The 26,413-nt window shown below is 33.7% G+C and overlaps 2 protein-coding genes across 2 annotated transcripts in view; both read left to right on the forward strand.

Moving 5' to 3' along the window:
• LPCAT2 (lysophosphatidylcholine acyltransferase 2) overlaps positions 1-26,413 on the forward strand; it is a 67,276-nt gene that overhangs the window by 22,472 nt on the left and 18,391 nt on the right. Inside the window, exons 9-11 of the mRNA XM_001364136.4 lie at positions 7,667-7,749; positions 11,440-11,565; positions 13,449-13,602. Of these exons, the coding sequence (XP_001364173.1) occupies positions 7,667-7,749; positions 11,440-11,565; positions 13,449-13,602 (363 nt within the window). The remainder of the gene's footprint in view (positions 1-7,666; positions 7,750-11,439; positions 11,566-13,448; positions 13,603-26,413) is intronic.
• CAPNS2 (calpain small subunit 2) lies at positions 20,596-21,934 on the forward strand. The gene has a single exon (XM_001364214.5). The coding sequence runs from the start codon at positions 20,611-20,613 to the stop codon at positions 21,466-21,468; it is 858 nt and encodes a 285-aa protein (XP_001364251.4). The 5' UTR covers positions 20,596-20,610; the 3' UTR covers positions 21,469-21,934.

Raw genomic sequence — 26,413 nt, forward strand, 5'->3', positions numbered from 1 at the left:
AATCTGATAATAAATAAACATTTATTAAACACCTAACATGTACCAGGCACTGTGCTGAGCACTGAAGAAGCAAAGGAAGCAAAAAAGACAACAACTGCCCCCAAGGAGCTCTCAGTTCAATGGGAAGAACAACTAACAGACAAGCTAAATCCAAGAAAAACTGGAAAATGAAAAGAAAGAAGGCACTAGAATTAAGAGATTATCAGAAAAGGCTTCCTATAGAAGGTTTTATTATCTTAAAAAATGAAAGAATTAGGCTAGATTATCCTTATAGTCTCTTCCAGTGTTTATGAACCTGTAATTTAGGCTAATGGTTCTCAAACATTTTTTGCTCACACCACAGTATTCTTTGCTGTGAGGAATCATGGTGCTCTGAATGTTTAAGTTGGCAACCCCATTGGAGAGTTGGAAAACTACTGCAGATGCAGTTTCCTTTCAATAAGAGCAACTATTTTTCTCAAATTCTTTATGAGTTTAAGATCTGATGTGTGTTGATGTTAGTGAGTACATTTAACAAACAAGTTTTGTCTTTTATGCAATGACTATACTTAACATACTTTGTACTATGGCAAGTAAAATATATATTTAGCATATTATTTTATAAATTTTCTTTTATCTAAAATAGTATAACATCAAAATTTCTTGGTAAATAACACACCAATATTTTAAGGTTACACAAAATAAGATAGTTAATTAGAAAACTTCCCAAATATGCAAAAAGGAAGAACTTTCAAGTTGATTATTATAGAGAGGAGGATATATATTAGAGCACATATCACTGTCTAGTTAACGAATTTCTCTCTCAAGCTCCATGATAACATCACCAGCTTTCCATTGGACATTTAAAACTAGATGGCCAGGAGAAAACTCAAACTCAACATGTACAAAACAGACCGTATCTTCATCAACCCTTCCCTACTGATACTCTATTTCGGTTGAAGGTACTACCGTTTTTCTGGTCTCCCAGGCTATAACCTCACCATTATCCTATCATCTTCATACCACATATCTAGTCAATTGCCACTTTTACCATTTCTACCTATTCAATATCACTCACTACAACTCCTCTCAACTCACAGTGCTCTGCCTTAACTCAGGCACTCCATCTCTTACCTGGACTATTGCAGTGGCCTCTTCATTGTGAGTAATTTTTCATGTTACTTTCCTACTCAGGCAACCTGGGTGGCTCTCTGCTACCTTTAAGATCAAATATAAGCTCTTCTGGCCTTTAAAGCCCTTTACAAGTTGGCCTCATATATATATATATTTTTTTTTTTCCCCCCACCTTCTCTGCACTCTATGGCCCAGTCAAATAGACCATCTTTCTTCTATTTTTTACACCCAGTATTCTTATCTTCCACCTCCCTCTCTTTGCCCTGTGCCCCATGCCTCAAAAGCACTTCCTACATACATAGATCTTGCAGAAATCCTGACTTCCTTCACGATGCCATTGAAACCCATCCAATGTTTTTATACATAAGTGCATAAATATATGTGGGGGCATATGTATATATTTATATACACAAACACTTATCTCCTCCAATAGGATATCTGTTCCTTGAGAGCAGAAATTATTTCATTTCATCTTTGTAACCCAATGTCTATATAGCACAATGTCTGGAACATAACAAATTCCCAATATATGTTTCTTGATTGATTGACTGCTTATTACTTTGCCCATGACAACAAAATTGACATTGACAAAAATAATTTAGTCATACCTCACCCACCCTCAGTAAATGAATATGGGGCTAATTTTCTACTTTCTTGTAATACAATATAATGCAAATGCATTCAAGGCACATAGTCTTTAGAGACCATTTTAATTACAGTATATTATGAGGATATAAAAATGATTTGTGTGTCTGTATATCCATATATATTCTCATATAGCTTCTAAGCAATTCTCTAACAAAGGTTAGAGTGTATTTTTTAAAGTATGGGTGGTATTATGTCTAAGATATTTTGAGAAGGACATTTCACCACCCAAAGAAATATAAGAACATTTTGTTATTTAAGGTAGGCGTTTTCCTTCAACCTAACTCAAGAATTTCTGATTTAGGAAAGGACAGTATTTAATATTGTTTTATTCAACAGGTTTAGGAATATTTTAGTTTAGAAGTACCAAAAGAGCTAGTTACTTATGGAAAGCTCAAGTACAAGCATAAATCTTTCTATAGTTTATTTAATTTACCAGATACTGAATTAGTTTGTGCTTTTTGGCCTAGATGTGGCCTTTTGGGCTCCATCACACATATTCAGAGATGTGCTTTGAAGACCAGTTTATTTTAGATCGTACTCATTAAAAGCACGAGTGATATTATGGTGCAGTGGAAAGAATTAGAGTCAGAATATCAGCAGACTTGCCAGTGTTTCTAACTAGCTTTGCTGTTCTGGGCAAGACATTTCCTCGCACTGAGTGCAAAATAAGGGGGGTCTAGGGTCTCATCAATTCCTTTATAAAATCCCAAGGAGTTGGAAACATACTTAAGAATTATATTTAGGCACATAGGAATGTCTTTCCTTCTGTGAATAGGGAAATAATTGTTAACTGATGTCTTCCTTCATTTGTCCTCTAATTCATAAAATTAAAAGAGGAGTTAAAATTAATAGAGTTAAAGCTTCATTTTAATCTGTAAATCTTGTCTTCTTAGTAGAAAGAAGAGACTGGAATTTTTTAATGCTTTTTACTATGTTACTGGAACATATTTCCTTTGGGAGTTCCTTTCAGGAAATTATTGGTCGATTTTTGGGTCTATTTTATCATGATTCAAAGTGATCTGGAGTTTTAATTTGTGATTTAAAAATATATAGTGTCTAGGTTTTACCAAAAAATTCATGGTTTCATAGAATGCAACAATAATTTAATTATCTGATTTTTAATTTTTTCTAGATAAATTATTTGGGTTATTAGATGGCTTCCATTTTCATTCATTTTTGAGCCTTGATTTTCTTCTAATATTTCTTTCCATTTCAGAATCATTGATTTCTGTTTGGTCTATTCTTATTTTTAGGGATTCCATTTCTCATGTGTCACTTTTTCTTTTAAGGTTATACTTAACTATTTTTATTTATTCTCTTAATCATAATAATAAAAGCTTATATTTATATAGTGTCTATGTGCCAGGCACCACTAAAAGTACATTTCAAATATTATCTCATTTGATCCTCCCAACTACTCTGGAAGTAGGTGCTTTTATTCCCCCCATTTTACAGATGAAATTGAGACAAACAGAGGCTAAGTGACTTGGCAAGACTACACAGTCATAAAATATCTGAACCTGGATTTGAACTCAGGTCTTTTTTACTCTAGGTCCAGTGCTTTATCTACTGCACAACCTAGTTACAGCACATATAATTTATATAATTGCCTGTCCCCCATTAGAATATGAGCTTCTGGGGAATAGTAGTTATTTCATTGTGTGCCCCTAGCATTGTTTTTGTAACATAGTAGGTGCTTTTTAAATGTATTTTTATTGATATGGAGATAGAAATGATAAGATTTGTAAAGTAATTGGTTATGAGGGGTGAGCAAAAGTGAGGCATTTAAAGTGATACTGAGGTTGCAAACCTGTGTGATTTGGAGATTAGTGATGACCTTTAAGATGGTTGGAAAGTGGGACAGCTGGGTTGTTCAACGGTTAGAGACCCAGGCCTAGAGACAGGAGGTGCTGGGCTCAAATCTGGCCTCATACACTAGGTCCTTACTGTGTGACCCTGGGCAAGTCACTTAACTCCCATTGCCCAGCCCTTACTACTTTTCTGTCTTAAAACTGATATTTCGTATTGATTTAAGATGGAAGATAAGGGTTAAAAAAAGTTTTAAAACGATAGTTGGAAAGTTCAGATGAAAAATAGTTTTGTTTTTTTTTATGGAAAGACAATGAATGCAGTTTTTGACAGGTTGAACTTGAGATGCTTGTGTGACTTCCTGGAAATGTCAAATTTGTTAAAGAAAGGTCTCATAAGGACTAACACCATCATGAAGGAAGGTTCTGTGTGTGTCTCCACGAGTAACCTAGAGTGATTCTATCACACAGTTTTATGAATCAGTGAAAGACTTCAGAGGGAGGCAGTTGGTACTCTAAGACAAAGTCTATGATAAATGTTTAATAAATTTAATGATTGAGTTTAATACAGTAGGCCAGTATTCACTATTCTGATCAATTATCTCAGCTTGACTTCTAAGTTCTTTGGAATTTAAAAAGTGTGAAATCAAGGTATCAGGTGGGTTATCTTAATTGTGGATATTTCTGAAGATAAAGTTCAGAAATAAAATGCAGAGAAAAAGTAAGCAAAAAAATAATAGATAATGAGGTCACAGAGAAAAAAGTGGCCATGCATTGGAAAAGGGCAAAATATGATGGTGATAAGGAGCCACTTCCCATGAATGTCTCAAAGTCTTTCTCTTTCAAAGTATGTGTCTATACCAGGGTTCTCAGAGTATTATCTGGGGATATGGAAATGTTTTCAGGGGATCCATGATGTCACAACTATTTTGATAATAATATTAAGACATTTTAATTTCTATTATGGTAAATGCCAGTAGATATAACCTACATAAACAGAAGTTGTTTGGGGCATGTCCTCAACAATTTTTGAGACTGTAAAGGAGTCCTGAGACAAAAAAAAGTTTGGAAACGTCTGGTTTATTACTATTAGCACCTGAAATAGCTTGTCTTAATATGTTTCACTGATTTGTGATAGAGTGGGCCTATAAATTAGCCCCAGAAGAAGTGCATTTTTATTTGATTTTTGACTGATTTTCTTCATTATGGATAGCTGGAAATCTTCAGTATCAAATTTATTAATTTTACTACTTTGTATTCTCTTTGGAATTTTTTCCAAGAGCAAAATGCCATGCTAATATTAAGGTTATTAAAATCGTGACTTGGGCAAATGTTATCTATGAAAATAGGAATCCAAGTAAATTATATTACACTAATATTGTACCAAACATGTTATTAGGCAGTGTTTTCAGTAGAAAGTGTGACTGAGTATATATAAAAAAACCAAACACTATATGCCTAATTTATTTTCCAGTGAGATTGATTTTAAGTAGTTATTTCCACATTTGGAAATACAATGCTTCAGGCATTTAAATTTTAAAAATTATTTTGTAGTGCTATTAACATTTTAGCTACTTTTTAAAGATTTATTTTTTATTTTTTATTTTTTAAAACCCTTACCTTCTGTCTTGGAGTCAATACTGTGTATTGGCTCCAAGGCAGAAGAGTGGTAAGGGCTAGGCAATGGGGGTCAAGTGACTTGCCCAGGGTCACACAGCTAGGAAGTGGCTGAGGCCGGATTTGAACCTAGGACCTCCCGTCTCTAGGCCTGGTTCTCAATCCACTGAGCTACCCAGCTGCCCCCTAAAGATTGTATTACTGACCAATTATTAAACATTCAAGTAGCACAGGCTGGAAGAAAATTCTGGTAGTTCTTGGAAATATTTATTTGAAAAGATAATTTGAAGTGAAATGAACAGAACCAGGAGAATATTGTTTTATGCAACAGTAATGTTATAATTTTGATCAACTGGAAAAGACAACTATAATATAAGACTTGTCTAAGACAGTTCCAAAGGACCTGTAATGAAAAATACTGTCCACATCCAGAGAGAGAACTGATGAGCTCTGAGTACAGACTGATGTGTACTTTTAAAAGTTTCTTTGTATGTGAGTGTGTTCTTTTTCAGCATGACTAATGTATAAATATATTTTGCATGACTTCACATGTATAATCAATATCATATTGCCTTCTCAGTTGGGTAGGGGAGGGACAAGAAAGAGGGAGGGAATTTGTAACTCAAAATTTAAAAATAATGAATGTTAAATTTTTTACACATAGTTGTAAACTATTTAACAAAATGAATAAAAATATTTTAAAAAGAAAGAAAAAATCCATAAAATTGCTATATTGGATATTTGAGAGATTTGGAGACCTCTAGTGGCTTAATTTATAGAAAGAAAGAAATGTGAGCCTGAAAAGAGCCTTGGTTTCCATATGTTAAGACAATGGTAGAAAAGAATAATAAATCTAACTTTCTCTTCCTCCCTGCTCCCCAAAAGTCTTTCTTATACCTTCTCATATGGTGGCACAGTGGATAAAATGCTAGACTTGGCATTAGTTAGATCTAAGTTCAAATCCAGCTTCAGATACTTCCTAGTTATATGAATCTGGGCCAAATCACTTAACTTCTTTTTCACTCAGTTTCCTCATATGTAAAATGGAGATGATAAAAATATCACTTCCCTCTCATAGTTTTTGGATGGATCAAATGAGGTACTATTTATAAAGCACTTTGCAAGACTTAAAGCACTATATAAAGACTAGCAATATGGAAGTAAACTGGGCATCCAGTAGTAGAGAGGCAGTATGGTTTGATGGAAAGAGCAGTGGCCTATGAGTCAAGAGACCTGATTTGTAGTGCTGGCTACATAGATCTTCTCTTTGGAACTCAGTTTCCTGTCTAGTAAAATATTCTCTAAGGCTCATTCTGACTCTGTATTTCTCTAATTCTAGAAAAGCACCTAAATAACAATCACAGTTTAAATTAAAAACTAAAACTTGTCTTTTACCTGATATCACTGATTTCCTTTTGATCCTTTCTCAGAGAGGCCACTTCTTCCATTCTCCTTGCCTCATATATCCAGAAGGGGAATGGTAAGCATATTCTTTGCTTCCCAACATCCTTCCAGACCACAAGATTAGTTTGTTCTTTTTGTTTGTTTGTTTGTTTTTTGTGTGTGCATACACACCACTCTTTGGTGTAGTCTGGTGAAGTCTTTGGACCTCTTAATAATGTTTTAGATGTATAAAATTTAAAAAATGGTTTATAAAAAAAACTAATTTTATTGAAATGCAGTTATCAAAACAAAAACTCCCAAGTTCTTTGGTCATAGATTAAGAATTCCTGCTTCAGACAGTTGTTTTGTATCTAAACTGCATTTTCCCTTAGAAGTCTGTCTTCTCCATTTACGTTGCCTTTTCCTCATCCTTATCACCACCTCCTGCCATCTTACAATATAGTCCCTGATGTTAAAACAAACAAACAAAAAAAAAAAACAGACAACAATATAGTCCCTGATTTTCCTCAAATACTTCAATCAGTATTACTCACTTCTTCATCTGTTGCGCTCATATCCATTGACTGAAACATAATGAAATGCCTCACATTTATATTCTATTTTGAGATTTAAGCAGGGTTCCTGACTCATTCTGTTGTGCTTTCTATTAAACCATACTCATTGATTTATTGATATTTTATCATCCTTTCAGCACAGTGCCTCGACCTCCACAAAACATCAGCCATTCACTAGCACAGCTATACTGTAGACATAATCACTTGGGACTGAAGTCTTGCACCCTTTCAACTTATTCTTTTCTTAGTGTCATCCTGAGTCTCCTCATTAAGTATTTATTCCATGATTGTACTCAGTAAATATTTAGTGAATGAATTAGTAGGAAAGCAAAAATGTGAACAAAAAAATATGAGAAAGAAGTCAAATGACAAAGAATTGTGAATGTTGTTTCCAACTGGAAGGAGTAGAAGGATGAACTTTAGCCACAAACAGAAATGATCAAGAAGCAGTAATATAGCAAGATAATTGTTGGCGATGATTCTAAGCCTGTATAATTTTTGGTGCTGAAATTTATCTTTCAGTTTATGCCTGTTCATATTCCTAATGATGAAGAAAAAAGCGATCCTGTTCTTTTTGCCAGTCATGTCCGGAACACAATGGCCAAGTAAGTGTCCCTGCAAAGCTCTAATGTACTCAGACCAATATGACTTTTTCTACCAATGTGACTTTAGCTCTCAGGGCTACCATTTCTTCATTTATAAAATCAGATTTTAGACAAGAAGATTTATCTACTTACTAGTTAACTTTCAATTAACTTTAATTTCTAACAGCTTTCACTACTTTCAGTTCTAAATCCTTTGGGGACTAAGGGTTTGAAACACAGAGCAAAAGATCTATGGCATCTTGCATTTACATAGTGTTTTTTATCAGAGGGACATTTATTCTTCAGAATGCCTATGGAGTGGGTCAAAATATGTCATCCTACATTTTCTCTTCATCATTTTCAGTTTTCAGAGAAAGAATGGAAACTTTCTCTTTGTTGAAAATTTTATTTTATTAGTTAATTTAGAATATTTTCCCATAGTTTCAAAAATCATGTTCTTTCCCTCCCTTCCCCCCATGCCTCTCCTGTAGTTGACACACAATTCCACTGGGTTTTACATATGTCGTGGATCAAGACCTATTTCAATATTATTGATATTTGCAATAGGGTGATCATTTAGAGTCTACATCCCCAGTCATATCCCCATCAAGCCAAGCAGTTGTTTTTCATCTGTGTTTCTAATCTCCTCCTTTCTCTTTCTCCTTCTACTCCTTCCCACCCCCTCCTTCCCTCTATCTTTCTATTTATCATAATAATGTAAGGGCAAACAAACCACTACTGTCAGATAAGGTTATTTAGCCAATCAGTTTTGCTTAAATTTTTCTTTATTTATAAAAGAGTTCATTGGAATTTGGTAAGTGTATAAGGAAGTTACTATGGTGTAAAAAATGGATCATTAAAGCAAAAAAAAACACAAATAACAAGAGATTCTTAAAAATACAGCTTGAGTTACAACTCATCCATCTCTATGCAAAAATGATATTGTTTTGGCAAGGATTATAAATGCATGACTTGGGGAATAGGGTAGAGGAAGATGATATGAATATTTGGTAAGCATTTCTTACAATAGTTTCACAGACTAGTTTATGTATGCAGTTGTACTTTAAAAAAATATTGTAAGTTTTCAGTGGCTAAAAGTCCAAACCTTATCCACTTATACCTTAGTTCTGTGCTTCAAAACATTCTTTGATGATTTTATCCTTTTTCTTCCTTGTCTCTTCATTCTAACTTTATGATTAGAAATGAAAAAAAAAATTAGTAAGAAACTACATTAAATAGGTTTGCTTAAATAATTCATAAGTGACTTTTTCTTCTATTGCAATAAATATGTACAAAATGATGTCTTATATATGATTTTTTCTCTCTATGTTTTTAAAGAATAGGTTCCCCCCCTTCCCCCTTTTATTTCAGGGTAATTAGGCGTTCCAGTTCATCATCCTTTCCCCAGAGTATTTGTTCATTCTATTATATTTTAAAACTTTTTCGTGCTATTTGAAATAACAATTTTACTATATAATTAATTATAAATTTAATAGTGAACATCAGAGCAGCTAATCTAACTTGTTTAGTATCTTTTTTACTTTTAAATTAATGGACTTCATTGTGAGAGGCAGTGTGGCATGGTAGATTAGTGATCTAGTATCATAAGACTTTAGTTTTCAAAGACTTTGTTATCAAGTAAGAGAATTCTCTGATTGATTGAGATACCAGGGTGGAGCTCTCCAAGTAAGTGACTTGTGAATTCTCTTACTTGATAACAAAGTATTAACTCAAAATAGACAAAGAGAATAAAGAATTCCCTTTCACAAGTTCAAATTCTGATTTGGACATGTTAGTTGTGACTCTGGGAAAGACATTTAACTTCTCAATGGCTCCATAAGTATCTAAATATCTAAAAAGGCATTATCCTTTTTTGGCAGGGGGAGGGGCGGGGCGGGGGGGAAGAGGAGTGGAGCATATTTCCTACCCAGGAGTTTTCTATACTACTTAAATAAGAGGTTTAGGACACAAATAAAAATTCACTGTATATTATAACTTTTCAGTGGCTAAAAGTCTTTGTCCTAACCTCCTCCACTTTTTTTTTTTGGTATAACTTTATTCTTTTTTCCTTTGCTTCTACTTCTTTTGGTGTTATTCAGTTATTTCATTTATGTATCACTTTTTGTAACCCCGTTTAGAATTTTCTTGGCAAAGATACTGGAATGATTTACCATTTCCCTCTTCAATTCCTTTTACAAATGAAGAAACTGAGGAAAACAGGGTTAAGTGACTTGCTCAGGGTTACATAGCAAATAGGTGTCTGAGATTGGATTTGAACTCAGATCTTTTTGTCTTCAGGCCCTATGGAATGAGCTATCTAAATTGCCCTACTCTACTTCTTTTGCTTTACAATATTTCATTGAAATCTTGTGAGAGATTTTAATATTTCTGGTTTTTGTTGCTGTATTCTATTACATTAGTGGATCACAATTTACTTAACTAGTTCCTTTTTGTTGGATTTTAGATTCCTTCTCTTTTTTTATAATTACTAAATACAAATTTATTTATATGTATTACAAATAAGGATTTCATGTAGATCTTTAAAAAATATATTTTTCTTTGTTTTTGATAATACTTTTAAGCTTTATTTCCCAGTAACAGAATTATGGAGTCAAAAATTTTAATTATTTTTTGTCACTTTTACCAAATGTTGCCAAACTACTCTTCAGAAAGTACCCACAAATTTATGAGTTTTGTCAGCAATGCTTGAGCATGTTGTTTTCTCCATAATCCCATTAGCATTGAGTTTTTTGCTTTTCATTATTTTTCTAGTTTTTGTTGGGTGAACTGTATCTAATGAAAGAAAGGGGTAGTTGAGTATGAAAGTTATTGTTTACACCTATTATTTTTAAAGTAATTATTGACATTTTATATTTCCTTTTAGAAATTTTCTTTTGAAACCCATCATCTATTTACTTGGGATAAGTTCTGAATATTGTCAAGTTCAACATATATTTTAGATGCCAAAGTTTTACATATTTTCCATCAATGTTTTTACTAATCCTTATCTTTTAAATATATATATTTTTTTGTTTTTTAGCTTTTAAAAATACTGTTTAATCAATATTTTATTCTTAATAATTCATTTTATTCATTGAACAAGCAAAAAAAAAAAAAGAAAGCCATTTCACTTCCATTTGGAATTACTCCTTTTTGTTGCTTGGTCTTCAAAATAATACTCCAGGTGAGGAAACTAAAGTCCTGAGAGATTAAGTGACTTTCCCAGAGTCCTTGTGCCAACTAGTAATAGAGCTGTAATACAGCTCACATACCTTGACTTCTAGTTTTATGTTAAAATTACTTGTGCTTTAAAAACAATTAATTCAATACATGTATAACCCAGATCAAATTGTTTGCCATATATGGGAAGGTGGAGGAAAGGGAGGGGCAGAAACAATCTGAAACTTATAACTTCCAAAAAGTTATGCAGAAAATTGTTATTATATGTAATTGGTAAAATAAAATATCATTAATTTTTTAAAAGTCTGAGTTATATAGACCCAATCATGTAGAGATTGAATAAATAAAAGAGGAATTTCAATTATTAAGTAGGAAAAATTAGGCTCTTTTGCAGGAAAAAAAAACAAATATAGATTTAAGTAATAGTAAGCACTCTTCTATTCACTGTTGTTGACTGATCCATCCAAACCTAATGAAAAAAAATCATCATTTTAAAAACTATTTGAAAATCAATGTTTTGTATTTTTTTAGTGCTCTTGGAGTGCCTGTTACAGATCATACTTATGAAGATTGTAGATTGATGATTTCAGCTGGACAACTGACATTGCCTATGGAAGCTGGTTTGGTGGAATTTACTAAAATTAGCCAGAAATTGAAGTAAGTTCATAATTTGAGTTGAATATTATGTTTTAATTATATATATTTTCTGTTAAAGTTCTGAGAGCCCTCTTTCAATTAATCATTTTTCACATTTGGAGTTCCCAAGTTGATTAACATTGGGTTAGTGAAATCATATTTATGAATTTTATGTCTAATATGTCATCTGCCTTTTCTCTTCTTTACTTAGCCATCTAACAGATATGGTCATAAGGAGAATCTAAAGATAGAATGCCTACATAAGCATGAACCCATTCTAACTATTGGAAATAATTTCATGCCAAATGTATATATTCCTAATGATAAATCAGTTGTGATATCATCATATATGCAACAGAGTACATTAAGAGGCTAGCATAGTCCTATAGAACTTGTTGACATGTTATAATATTAAATGATTTAAGATAAAAAACTTTACAGGAATATTTAGTCTAGCACTTTATTTTGCAGATGAAGATCCTATAGCAATTTTCCATAAGGTCACTCTTTGAGTGAATGAAAAAGCTATGGCTAGAACTCAAATCTGCTGACACAGATTCTTTCTATCCTACCATATTGTATCCTGACCACTTCCCTTTTTCCTATAGTTGTCATAATAACACACTGGTGTAACAAGCCCAAAGATAATCTATTTCTTTGAGACATTTAGTCTAAAAGAAGATGACAGATGTATGAGCAGAGACAAAAACACTCCATTGTGGTCTTGAGTTCAAGTCTCAGTCATTTAGAGGTTCTGCCTATAACATCTAGTTTGAGAGATAATTGCTGCATCCCTATTTTATTATGGTTTATTCTGTATATAATGGACATTGTTTTGCCAAGATACCAAGACAGGTATTCTATGGTGAACTATCAGCTGGACTCAGGAAACAAGGCCAACCAAAGAAAAGATTCAAGGATCAGCTAAAGTCAAACTTGAGGTGGGCTGGCATGACACCAAAGCAACTAGAACTCGCTGCCTCTGACAGAAGCAGCTGGCGAACCCACATTTGGTGGGGCGAACGCCACCACCTTTGAAGATGAGCGACGTCGACGTCTTGCCGCTGCGTGTGAACGCCGACACCAGACCACAACTGCACCTCCTGTAACAACTGGCGTCCCATGCCCCATGTGCCACAAACTCTGCGCCTCAGCCTTTGGACTCCAAAGCCACATGAGGGTACACCGTAGATGAAACTGCACAAAGACAAATAGTCATTCTCAGTCACCGAGAGACTACCACTACTAAGTCCTTCAGGAGTGTCCTGGTTTGCTACTTGTAGCAAAGTCCATTACACTGGGTTTTTCCACAGTGTTTTACTTTCAGTGTACAATGTTCTTCTGATTTTACTCATTTCAACCAATTTTTATTAATTCCAATACAGAAAATTTTATACCTAACTTTAGATTGCACCTAATTTATTTCTTGATTACTGGTTTTTATTTACCTGGCTAAGTAACATTTCAGTTGTAGGAGCTCTGTCTTCCTAAATAAATTGTAAATTCTTTTAGGATAGAGATTCTATATTATTTGAGTCTTGTGCATTTACTATATACTTATTCCTCAGCTTCACTGGGTGTTAACAATCAGAAAAATAATGTTAATTTACTAGGCAGATGATATTGTATTTAATTTTGCTTCCTTCATGTTATCTGCTTTCACATTAATTGATCCATCTCTATTATTTTCTCCTTTCAAAGTATAATCAGTTATTTACTGTAATGTCTTTTTACATATATTTAAATTATTTTATTTAAGTTCAACCTTTTAAAGATATTTATTATATGTAAACTATATGCATGTCTTATAGTCATACATAGAAAATCTATTTGATGATTTCTGACTTCTTTTTAATTATTTTAAAATGTTTCCTCAATTATTTCTATTTTCCATTCTTGTTTAGATTAGACTGGGAAGGTATTCGTAAACATTTGGATGAATATGCTGCTATTGCAACAGCTTCAAAAGGAGGTAGAATTGGAATTGAAGAGTTTGCAGAGTATTTAAAACTTCCCATTTCAGATGTCCTGAGACAGCTTTTTGCACTCTTTGACAGGGTATGTTTAATTTTTTTCTCAAGAATGTAAATGATTTTTATTTTTAAAAAATGCATTATTGATACATTTTTCACATCACTATTAGCACTTTCTTCCCTGTCCCCACCCTTAAACTCACTCTGATATCATAGAAAATCAGTTCAGCAAATCAAACCAACAAAGCCACCATGACTGGTAGTATGGTTAAGAATCTACAAGAAGGGAGAAGTATTTTGCTATCACTTTTCTGAATCCAATATTAAGACATGTATAATCTGAATTTTGATATTGTTTAGCATTTTCATGGTAAAGGGTTTTCCATAGAAATTTCTGAACTAGTGAAACAAAGTGTTGCTGAAACTACTTAGGGCAATATTATAAATCATAAGGCTGGCCAAACAGTATAAAAAATTTAATAATTAAATTTTTATTAAACTGTAATCTTTCTAGAACTTTCTGATTAAAGTAGTGAAGTATTCCTGGTAGTCTTAAATAATTAAAAAAATGTCAAAATGTAATTTGAAAAGATAGATTCCTTTTAGTATAAATTAATGATGTGGATTTGACAAAAAAATTTTTCATAATATTGGCAGGAATGCTTAAATCACTGAAAACCATGATATATGCAGATCGATAATATAGGCATCATTTTATGTGCGTTTGACTGGATCAGCTTTTATTCTGAAGGTTTATGGAATGCTAACATTCCTTTAATGAAAAAGTATGAGGGGAAATCAATTTCAATTTTTAGTTCTCCTTTTATAACAGACAGATTTCAAGGCTAATTAGTGTTATTTAAATTTGATGATTTAAATCCATAAAATAAGGAGAAAGAAAGGTTGTAAGTATAGTTACTTTCATACCCCAAAGTTAACTGGGATTGCAAAATTGCATTGTCAAAAAGCCTCATTTTAAGAAAACATCCTTGAAGATTTGGGGATTCTTTATCAGAGACAAAGAAATTTCTTGTAAAATGTAGCTTTGTAACAGAAACCAGAAAATTATCATAATAATTTAAGGAGTTACAAAGTTTCATTTTTTTAAAAATTCAGATAATAAACTAATATATTTAGGTGATTGCTATATGATGACATGGATTATGTGATTGTTCTTATTATTTAAACTGCAGCTAAGCAACCTTTCTTTCAAATAAAATATTGGAACTGATCCTTTAGGTTCACAGATTTAAAGTTGGAAAGGATCTTAGAGACTCATTTTACCCATGAAGAAACTAAGACTTAAAAAGGTTAAGTGATGTGCCCAAGGACATAAGTAGAAGAGTCAGGATTTGAACCTAGATCCTCTGTCTCCAAATCCACCATTCTTTCTACACTGCTCTAACACTATGCTATGCTTGGTTGTAATAAAAACTAAAATAATGGAGAATAGTGCAATTTCTTGTTATGTCTAAACTGATTAATATGAGTATGGTACAATATATGCAATAAAATATTATAATAGAGTAATACAAAATAACTGAATGTGGAATAAGTTAATTTCTCATCATCTCTTTATTAATTTTGATATGGTAGAATAAGGGTCCATAAAATATATGTAAGAGAAAATGCTTTTAGAGAAAGGCTAGAGAACTATATGTGATTTTTCATTTATTCTTTAGCCATTCCTTCCCATTGTTAAGGCCCAGGATTTGTATAATAACTCCTATAGCACAGCTCAAGGAATTATCCTTACTTGAATAAACCAAATCCTGTTGAGAAGAAGAATATTTTATAGTAAAAACAGGAAGAATAGGAAAGAGGAAAATGAATTTGAAATGGATCAAAATGGAAGTTTATATCTGATTTAAAAGATATTTGTCAAAAAAAGTAATAATGAAAATAGAGAATAAGATTCAAAGCATATCTTGTCTTTCAGGTAACACTCCAGGCTATTAATACATGCCATGCTATTCCTTTCCTTCTGATGATTGATGGGTCATCACTTCTATTGATACTGTCAACATGGAATCTAGAAGCCCCCAAACTTGTAGCCTAGAAAGATTTAGTGATTCCCCAGTTTTACTTAGCTTGGAGGAGCTAAATAAAAACTGGGGAATCACTAAATCTTTCTAGGCTACAAGTTTGGGGGCTACTAGATTCCATGTTGACAATACCATGACAAATATGATCATGAGGAGTTCAAATACTTTTGGGGGTTTTTATTTGAGGTACTTGTTAATGAAGAGCTGAGTATTGTGAAGACTGAAGTTTTTTGTTCATATGTTAGGTGATGCCAGAGCTATGACAATACAAAGTTCTGGTCAGCCAGGTTGCTTCCCTCTGATCTAGAGAAAGACCTCTAGGGATGAGAATGTTGGTGAGTCATCATAACCAATTTAGTCATTCATCTTTCTGCATGAGCTATTTCGATATACTAAATATTTTTTTTAAAAACCATGGATTTTCTCACTTTGTGTATATAGCTAGATATTGCCTTGAACTAGAACTGAAACTGTACTTTTTTACTTCTGGTAAGTAGAAGAAACTTTTTTTTTAAGGGTCATGAGTAACTAACTCACTTGGGTTCTTTTAAATCGACTTGCATGCTTGTACATGTGAAATTTGCTCAAAGGCTGATTTGCTCAATTAAGAGATATTGACACACCCTGTACACACACCCATCTGCATGATAACTGGTTGGCTTAATCAATTATGTGATGATTTTGGAGCAGTTTGATGGGATAGAGATAGAAAGGTTTAATGACTGCATTTTTTTTAGCATGTCAGTTTACATTGTTGTTTGAAGGAAGGCAGGAAGAGGGTAATCATCAGGCAACCTTATTTTCTCAACTACTGAAATTCTAATACCCCATTTCTGAATTTGTATAAACCATTCTTCAGAGCTTTTATCTTTACTTTCTTACTTGTTAATCTTGGTTTTCATCACCTCTCTATTTTCCACACATCTCTAGCAGACTACAAGATAGATGAAATATGGTGGGGATTGATTTTGGCCAGACAGAAACATTTCTATTCCTTTTCGCTTCACCTCAACTACATATTATCTGTATGTATTCCTTCAAACAACTATATATTATATAATATATAATTATTATAATACTATAATATTATATGTGGTTTGACTTGACCTGTATATATTTACCTAATGTTCATGTTTGTCCCTCCCATTAGAATCTGAACTCCCTAATGACAGGAACAATTTTTTTGTTTTGTTTGCTTTTTTTACTTTCTTTGTGTCACTAATTCTTACCACAGTATTTGGTACATAGTTACAGTTCAATAAATGCTTTCTGATTGACTGAATATGCAAAGAATACTCAAGGTACCTAAAAGGTAGATTTTGAGCAAGTCATATAATTATACTAAATAGAATTTGAGATCAAAATGTTATGCCAACTGAGATTTATAATCAAGACTTGTCCTAACTATAGTTACTTTAGGATAAATGCCTTATCTTGATCTTTAGTCTAACATGGGATGTAAGGATATATTAGATGTGGGATGTATGTTTTATCATACTGATCTTTCTTGTATTATTCTTTCTTCAAAGAATGATTCAAGTGCCCATTTAAGCACTCAGCGATCTAGTTTTGCAAGTTATGGTTCTTTGGGAGATCTTATATTACTGTTTCACATTATTTGATATAAATGTGATTCCCCCTAAGTTCCTCCTATCTTCTCAGTTCATGTTTTTAGTTAGTGTTAAAGTAGGAGAGCCAGTAATTGCAGACTTCCTGATTTGCTCCGTCCTGTTGGAAAAGTATAGGGTTTACTATGCAATTTATCCATCCATAATTCACATGAGTGTTTGGGAATATTGGTGATAGAAAATGAACAGTGAAGTCTTTATAATTTTGGTTTGTTCGTTCATCTAAAATCTTTATTGTAACATCTAGCATCTTATGCAGAAATGTCTTAATTCCAGTCTCATTTAGCTTCTGCATTTAAGAATTGATTTATTACCTTAAACTATGCTATATATGACATAACTTGTATTGCTGTTAGCAGAGAAAAGCTAAAATTTGCTGTGTACCACAAATGAACTTATATAGAATTGCTCCAGAACTATGTAACTATCTAATTGTGTCTCTGATATCATGTATTTATGAAATCATTTTTTATAACCACATGTAAGACTTTATGTTTGTCGCTTATCAAATTTAATTTATGAGATTTGGGTCAATGCTCTAACCTATTAAGATCCTTTTCGGATCCTATTTTCCAGTCAGTATTAGCCCTCTCTGTGAGGTTATTGGTGTTTTAATAATTTGATGAGCATGCCATCCTTGAGTTTATGCAAGTCATTGATAAAGATGTCAAGTGGCATACCAGCATATGGCATCCTTGAGCTACTCTACTAGGTTTCTACTGCCACATTAGCACTGAATGATTGAACACCTGCTCTTTGATTCTAGCCAGTCAACCATCTTAAATTCTTAAAACATCTAATATTATTTTAATTTAGTCCATATCTCCACCTTCTTTACAAGAAAAATGAGATACTTTTATCAGAAGTTTTACTAAAATCTAGGTAAACTATGACCACAATAGTCCCTTTGTCTATTCATTTAGCAATTCTGACCCCTCACCCTCAAAAAGGAGAAATTAGTGTAGGATGAGCAATTCTTACCAAAAGTTTCTTTATGACTGAGAGATCCATCTCCAATGCTCTGTCTTAGAACTTTTTCAGGAATCTAAGGCAAATTAATTGACATAGTCAGACTTGGTTATATTCCCTTTTGGAAAAAAAATCAAGATATTAATCCTTCTCTTTCCCACAATCTTTCAGATATTACTCATAGTGGCTCAGCTATTAAATCTGCTAATTTTTAAAATACTCAATTATTTTAGGAGCTTGAAGGGATCATAATGTCAAGCAAAGATTATTTTTAAAAGAGAAATATATTTGTAGTAAGAGGTAAAGAAACTGATAAAGAAGGAAATACTACTCTATGCTGTTTTGCCAGTAAATATCTTTCCTATTGGGGTCAATTTATATCCCAGATATGCCAGCCCTCTAAACCTTGATTTTTAGGGAGTAACAAAGCTTTTTCAGGCCTATTATACGAGCAGCTATTGATGGGCTCATCAGCCAAAAAGAAAAAGGTCAGAACTGGACCTGCAGGTTAACATATTAATTTTTAGATGACAAAAATCAGGTGGATTTATGTGAGATTCATCTCATATCTCATAATTTGTGACTCAAAAGTGATTATGAAGAGCTATGGGCTACCAAGTAGGGCTGATAGAACCTCTGTGGTCTCTTCATGTGTCTACTTTTCTTCTTTAGACCTTTGACCCCACATGTCTCTCAGGTCTTCCTGCCTCTTTGCCTCAGGGGTTCTTGCAGCCTAGCAGTCATGGAAGCAACTACTTAGGTGGCCTTAATGGTGGCTCTGCTGTGGCTTTTTTGAAAAGATCATGTATCTCAACCTTGTGCCTCTGGCAACTTCTCAGGATCATGGCAGCACCTAGTCCTCTGAAGTGCCCCAAGGAAAGTCTGAACCAATGGACCACTTCTTCCTCTCTCCCTTTTTACTGCCATAAAATAAAGTCTTTCTGCTATATCTGAACTCCTGCAGCATTTATATTGATTCACATATTCTAGAACTCAACCCATTGAGTGCTTGCTATCTTGAATGTTTTTTCCCCCTTGTTTTGGGTTTTCCTCCCTGACTAGACTCAAGGCTCTATGATTGTAAGGATCTTTTCCTTCTCATAAAGCCCTAGATTCTACAACTTTCCTGCTCTAAGATTGCCCAGAGTAAGAACACAGAGATTTGGACATCAACTTCTCAATCCTAGAAGTCTTTCACTTTTCCAGTTTTCTCTCCAGAGGACCAGACTGAATATTGGAGACAGAAGAAGCTTTTTTGACTAAATATGCTTTGCACTTCACTTTTTATCAAACAATAATTCCTCAGAAATTTTGAGGTTGTTTGGTCACTATCAGTAGACTCTGAATTTTTATAAATCTAACTAAGGTCAGGAATCTTTTGAAAAATGACAATAATTTTTTTTCTGGTATCTAAGGAAGTCTTTTTAGTTTTAATGTCCCAAAGTCTATAATTGTATACAAGAGAAATAAAACCAAACATTCAATGGAACAGTAGCACTGAGTGAGATATGTAGACAAGGCATTAATCAGATGCACTAAATCCAGTGGTTATTTCTGAAATATCATCTTCCTTAAATTCACTTTTCACTGCCTAGGAGAACATATGAGGGTAGGGGCATTATGAGATTTCCCTAAAAGTGAGAAAGAATGAACCACTTTTGATTAGGAAGCAGAGTTCAGGGGAGTTAGATTCATCAGGGTTAATAAACTTTTAATTCTACTGTCTTAATCTTGCTACATCATAATATAGAAACTTAGAGAAATCAGCTGGTCCAGCACCAAAATTCCACATGGGAATAGAGGCATTTTAGGGCAGGCAGAGGCTATAGAATCACTGGAATGTATGTCTTTTCAAATTTTAGACTAATTCTTCTGTTTAGAATACTAGATCAATTTGGTTTTCCCTCAGGGTCAGGAGACATTCCTAAAGAAGAAAAAGCATTTTTTTTTCTTCATGATGGCAGAAAACTAGGCAGATTGTCTTGCAGTGAATATCACTTTCCCCCCTTTTCCTTTAAAAAGAACAAAAAGTGCTAGATAGTCCCAAGTCTCAGAATAGGCTGGCTCTGGTTCATTCATGACATAAAAAGATCAATTAAGAGACTTTTCTAATCTCTAGGATTCTAAATTTCTATAGTTTAGTTAAATTATTCCTTAGGGAAAAAAAAAATCTGATGACTTCTGAACTAACCGGTTTCCCTTGTCTCACATTTTTTCCTAGCAGGAATATTCAAGTTATTCTGAGGGTGCTATAGGGAGAATTATTCAACATATAAAAGTACACTTATTATTGCCCAGTTGCATATTACTCTTGTTAGTGTAATGAAAAATTAACGTGGCTTTCAGAGTGATGATTTCACCAAGTGGTATACAAGCTGTTTATTAGAAGTCTTGTAAAGTGGGGGGTGCTAGGACCTCTTGGAATTCAGGCAGCTAGAGCCCAAGGGCTGGATGAGACATGCCTGGGTGTGGTGGAGTCTAAGCAAGTTTTTCCACATCCGCTGCTCAGACTCCATTACAGCTTTTGCCTCCTCTCAGAAACTTCTGCAACTTTCATCTTACTCTGCTAGAATGTTTCTTGCAAAGGCACTCCTGGAAGGGGCTGAAAAAGGTCTTGGAGAAGCACTCGGAGGCGTCCGTGGTGGTGGAGGGCAAAAAGGAAAGGGGCATCTGGCAGACCTTGTTGGAGGAATTGTAAACCTCATCAGCGAGGCGTCTGCAGCTAAGTATACACCGGAACCACCACCCCCTTACCAGCATTTTACAAACGTCGAAGCCAGTGAAAGTGATGAAGTTAGGCAGTTTCGTCGAGTCTTTTATCGGCTGGCGGGAGATGACATGGAAGTGGGTCCTGCCGACCTGATGAACATTCTCAACAAAGTGATTTCCAAACACAGAGAATTGAATACAGATGGTTTTAGCCTTGACACTTGCCGGAGCATTGTAGCTGTCATGGATAGCGACGCAACAGGAAAACTAGGATTTGAGGAATTTAAGTATCTGTGGAACAATATCAAGAAATGGCAATGTGTTTACAAGCAATATAACACCGACCATTCCACTTCCCTTGGGGGAGGGCAGCTGAAGCAAGCTATTCAGGCAGCAGGCTTCCAGCTGCACGAGCAACTTTACCAAATGATTATTCGCAGATATACTGAAGAAGACGGAAGTATGGAATTTACTAGCTTTATTAGCTGCCTGGTACGTTTGGATGCTATGTTTCGCGCCTTCAAGTCACTAGATGGAGATCGAGACGGCCAAGTTCAAGTAAATATTCAAGAATGGCTGGAACTTACTATGTATTCCTGAAAAGCTGAGAAGACACAGTCCTGCGTTCAAGATTGGACTGCCCTAAGCCTAGGTGTATCTACCGGTGATGGGTTATTATAGATGCTGTTTGTTCTCTATGCAGTTTCTGAAATCTTGTACAGATCCTTATTGCTTCATTAAGGCAAAATTTAATGCAAAATATATTAATTTGTATGCTATGTGTAATAAATGATTTATCTTTGAAATTGCATGTTTATTATTTTTGTAGGTAAAAGAACAGATGAAAATCTTGAAGGGAATAGAATTTTTTAAAATCTGTAATAATTTCCTGTTCTCAAGTGGGAGTTATTTGGTAAATGAATTCTTAGGAGTAGAAAATATTTACTAAGAGTGTAATAAAAAACCGAATCGGGAATAAATCAACAAAATAGCCAGTGTTCCTCTCCTCTTGCCCCCTTTTCCTTTAGCTTTAAAAAAGTAAAACTGAATTATAATTTTTTCTCCATTTAATGTCTTGTGGTTCTTCTATATTCTAATGCCCCCTCAAAACAAACAAAAATTTCTCTAAAGAAATGTCCTAAGTTCTAGGGAGCCAGCATCTTGAATTTTATACTAAGAGCCTCATTAGTATAAGGTAAACTGTCATATGTGAAGATGCATCCCATTTTAGAAGAGGTTTTCTTTGCCTGAAGGTCTCACATTCTTAACTTTTGGTCTGAAGCACAGCAAGTGAAGGAGGAATCCTGAGGTTTTTGTTGTTGTTGTTGTTGTTTGTTTGTTTGGTTGGTTTTTTTACTGTCTATTTTTTAAGGGGTCAGGAAGAAAGTACTTAAAGGGTGTTTTCTGTGGTTCAGAATTCCTTGGCTGCCTTAATGAATCAAAAGGATCATTCTTACAAGCAATTCATGCAAAATCAGGCTTGCCCAGTTGATGTTAGCCAGCTCCTGTCAAGTCTTGCTTTGCCTTGAAGCAAGGAAAATTCTTTTGCTCTTCTTTACAAACTGAAGGCAAAATTGTAAGGCGAATGGAATGAAATGTAAAACAATGTTGGAAGTAAATGTGAGGCATTCATATAAAAAACCCTCTTGTATTACATTCCCTATGTATTATAGCTGAAGCTGAGGCTAGGCACTAAATTGCTGAGCACTTTGCAATTATTATCTCATTTGATCCTTACAATAAGTCTGGGAGGTAGATATTGTTATTCCCATTTTATAGTTGAAGAAACAGAATTAGTCAGGTTAATTGACTGTCCCAAGGTCACAAGACTACTAAATATCTGAGGCCAAATTTGAGAACTTTCTGCTTCTAAAAATGGAATTCTCCACTGTGCCATCCCATTAGCTTTGGTTTGACTATACACTTTGTCTTTTAAGACTCCACATTCTTTGATTGTAGTTCTAGAAATAAAAGGAAACTTGGAAGACATCAAGACTAAGGTATTCATTTTATAGGTGAGGAAAATAGAGGCACTAAGTGGTTAAGTACTTTGCAAACCCAGTCCTAAGCTAAACTAGGTTAGATATCTTATAAAACTGCATTTTAGCTTGTTGTTTAAGAATTTATCACAATTTACTATACATTACTTTCCTTCACTTATATTTTATGGGTAGACAGTCCTTTATCTATAAAGACAATGATAATTTAAATTGTGGAGGTAGAAATGACCCTCTTCCCTCTTTAATTCTCAATCAGAAAAAAAACAACTGGATGATGATGATGCTACATATTTAGTATGTCATAGCCTTTCATTGGTTACTAGAAATTCATTCCGAAATGTAAAAAAAATTGACACTTGACCTCTAGTTTTACCATTATTAAAAAGTATTAATTATATACATGTATATAGCTCTGATCTTGAAAACATACAACTTCTTCCCTCAAGAATCTTATAAATTAAACTTCATTTGATGAGTCACCTTAATTATATATAAACAGTGCAGGAAAGTGAGTCTCATTAATTTACAGCCACACCTTGTCCATTAGACCTGAGAAGAATGATTATTCTCACATAACTGGATTTGAATCCTGATTCTGCTCCTTACTATTTCTTGAGTGTTAAGGCAAGACCTTTTGAGCCCCAGTTTCCTCATTTATAAAGAGAGAGGACAGTGTGGTGCAGTGGGAAGAGCCTTCAAATCTCATCTCTAATATTTAAGTTCTTGTGACTGGGAAAATAATTCAGGCCTCAATTTCCTCATTTGTAAAATGAGAAGACTAGATGAGATGGCCTTTGAGATCCCTTCCAGTATTAGGTCTTTGACAGTTATACTTTAACTCCACATGAAGAAAAATTAATAATAATTAGAGCTGTCTAATACTGTGTAATAGGCTTTGTTGGGAATGAGCAAGTTCTCCATCACTGAAAATCTTTAAGTTAAGACTAGTTAATCATTTGTAGGAGTATTATAGAAGAGATTCTCATTCAATTATTGCTTAGAGTAGGTGGTCTATAAGGTCTCTTCTTACTCTGAGATTGTCAGATTTTAAAGCAATTAAAAAGTAACAGAGTTTTCATAAAGTCCATTGACTTTTCACTATATTACAGATGTGATCTGACATTTCAAGGGCACTTGGTAGTTGTGGAAATGATACAGGGAAGTGTCATTTCATTTTTATCCCCATCTCCCAAAAAATTAGGATAATTACCTTATTCAAGGCCATTTAAAATATTTCTCAGGTTCCTTAGATGAATGTAACACCTATTTTATCATTCTACTCCAGATAAGGAAGAAAACTGATAAAAATCAGGAAACAATGCATGGACCAATTTGTTTCTTCTAGCCCAATGGAGTGTGACATTCCATTCTTGAAAGACCTTAGTTTTTCAAACCAAGATTCAATCCCAAAAGTTGAAGAAAAATATGTATTTTCCAAATATCTCAATATTTAAAAAGATTGGAATGTTTAGTATTTTATAGATGGAATATTCCTGAAATTTAACTTTTTTATTTTTTAAAATAATATTTATTGATGTGAAGATGCAGTCTCAATATGTGAAATGCTCACCAGTTTTAATCAAAAAGCATTTATTAAGTTCCTGCTGAAAAATACAAAAAGAAGTATAAAGAAAGACAGTTCCTGTTAAGGGGACAACGAAGATAATGAATTGGAGACATGGTAAGGGTACGGTCTGGAGAGGAATGAGACATGACTGGTCTGAGTACCTTCCTTAAGTGGAGATTCTAGAAGAGGCCGTGTGTGTGTGTGTGTGTGTGTGTATAGGGGTGGGAAGTATTTATGAATTCTAGGGTTAGAGTGATTTTTGAGGATGATTCTGGACTTGTTAGAGTACATGATGCTGATTTGGAGATTTTGACAATTTTATTAGGAAACACACTTATTTCCTAGATGTGATGATTTTTTAAATTCACTTAAGTCTATACCATTACAATTTAAGCAATTGTTTACTTTTAATACTTTGAGGACCCAAGATCTTACTAATATGTGTTCTGCTTTCACTGTAGGAGACAGCTACACTTAGGGGTCAGATATTACAAAACCACCAAAGGAGATCAAGAAAAAGTGATTGGATACCTAGGAGATGTGTAAAAGGACATTTTTTTACAAAAGGCACCAAAGAGGAATGTGTTCAGAAGGGAAGGATTAATTATCAATGTGAATGCTATCAAAAGTTAAGATGGTTAAGAACTGGGAAAAAACCATCTTTAACTTGGCAATTGAGGACTCTTTTGTTAACTTTTAAGCTGTCAGTTTCAGTTGACTGGAGAGTTGTCAGCCAGATTGAAAGAGGTTAAGAGTGAGTGGGAAACAAAGTGAAGGCAATAAGAATTAAGTACCCTTTTTAGAAGATTAGTCTTGATTATAAAGAGGGACTCTAAAATGATAGCTTCAGAGGGTGAGAGGGTCAAGAGAAAATTCTTTGGGATGGAGAGAACTGTGCATTTGTGAATGATGGCAAGGTGTTGAATGCAGATTCTTTTATAAATTCTTCTGGACTAATAATACAAAAAACTGTAACAATATAAAACAAAAAAACCCCACAAAAGTGAATCAATCAATATAGTGGTTTACAAACCCCAAATTTCTACTAGGTTCCTTGTTTTGCTTATGTGTATCCCAAGTGTACCAGATCTTTACAGTGAAGGCTGAGGCCACTGCAAGATCCAAAAGCACCTTCTGAAGTGTATGGGTGGTATTAAATATATACTATTCTATTTCTTAAAGTTTATGATTTTGATAATATTCTATTAGTATATTCTAAATATATTATCTATTATACATATTATAGATAATATATCTATGTAATCTGTATCTATATCTATATAATCCAATATATAACTATAATATTCAAATATAGTAGTTGTAATAATAATCTTATTTTATATAGTGTGTTATAGTTTATAGATCTCTTCCTTCATAACAAGACAGTTAGAGGGTTCAAATGTTATCATGTTTTATAAATGAGGAAATTGAAGCTTAGAGAATTTGTGTTGCTACCTAGAATAACACAGTTATTCAGTCTGGGACATGAATCCAAGAATCCTGTCTCTTATACAGTATTTCTATGACAATATTCTGCCCCTATCTTACTATCCTTTTTTAGATCATAATATTTAGCAAATCTGGGAACTTTATTTTCTTATGCTGAATAATTGAGTGTTTATTGCACCATATCTGTAACAATGCATTTATTATTTTCCATCCCTGCCACCCCATACTATACCAGTATGATATAGTGGATAGCACATATGTTGTAGTCAGGAGGACCTTGGTTCAAATTTCACCTCAGAAACTTACTAGTTACACTACCTACATCTCTTTTTCTCATTTTTCTTATTTGCAAGTGTGAGCATAATTTAGATTCTGATTTCTAAAGTTCCTTCCAGCTCTAAATTGGTGCTATGTTTTATAAAACAAAGATGGCCCTCTTGTTGACCCCTCACAAATCCCATAGGTTCAAGTCCTATGTCACTGCATGTGAGTTACTTTCCTTTTGTAAACTTCAGTTTCTTCTCCATTT

The sequence above is a fragment of the Monodelphis domestica genome, chromosome 1 (genome assembly GCF_027887165.1).
Source record: "Monodelphis domestica isolate mMonDom1 chromosome 1, mMonDom1.pri, whole genome shotgun sequence".
NCBI lineage: Eukaryota > Metazoa > Chordata > Mammalia > Didelphimorphia > Didelphidae > Monodelphis > Monodelphis domestica.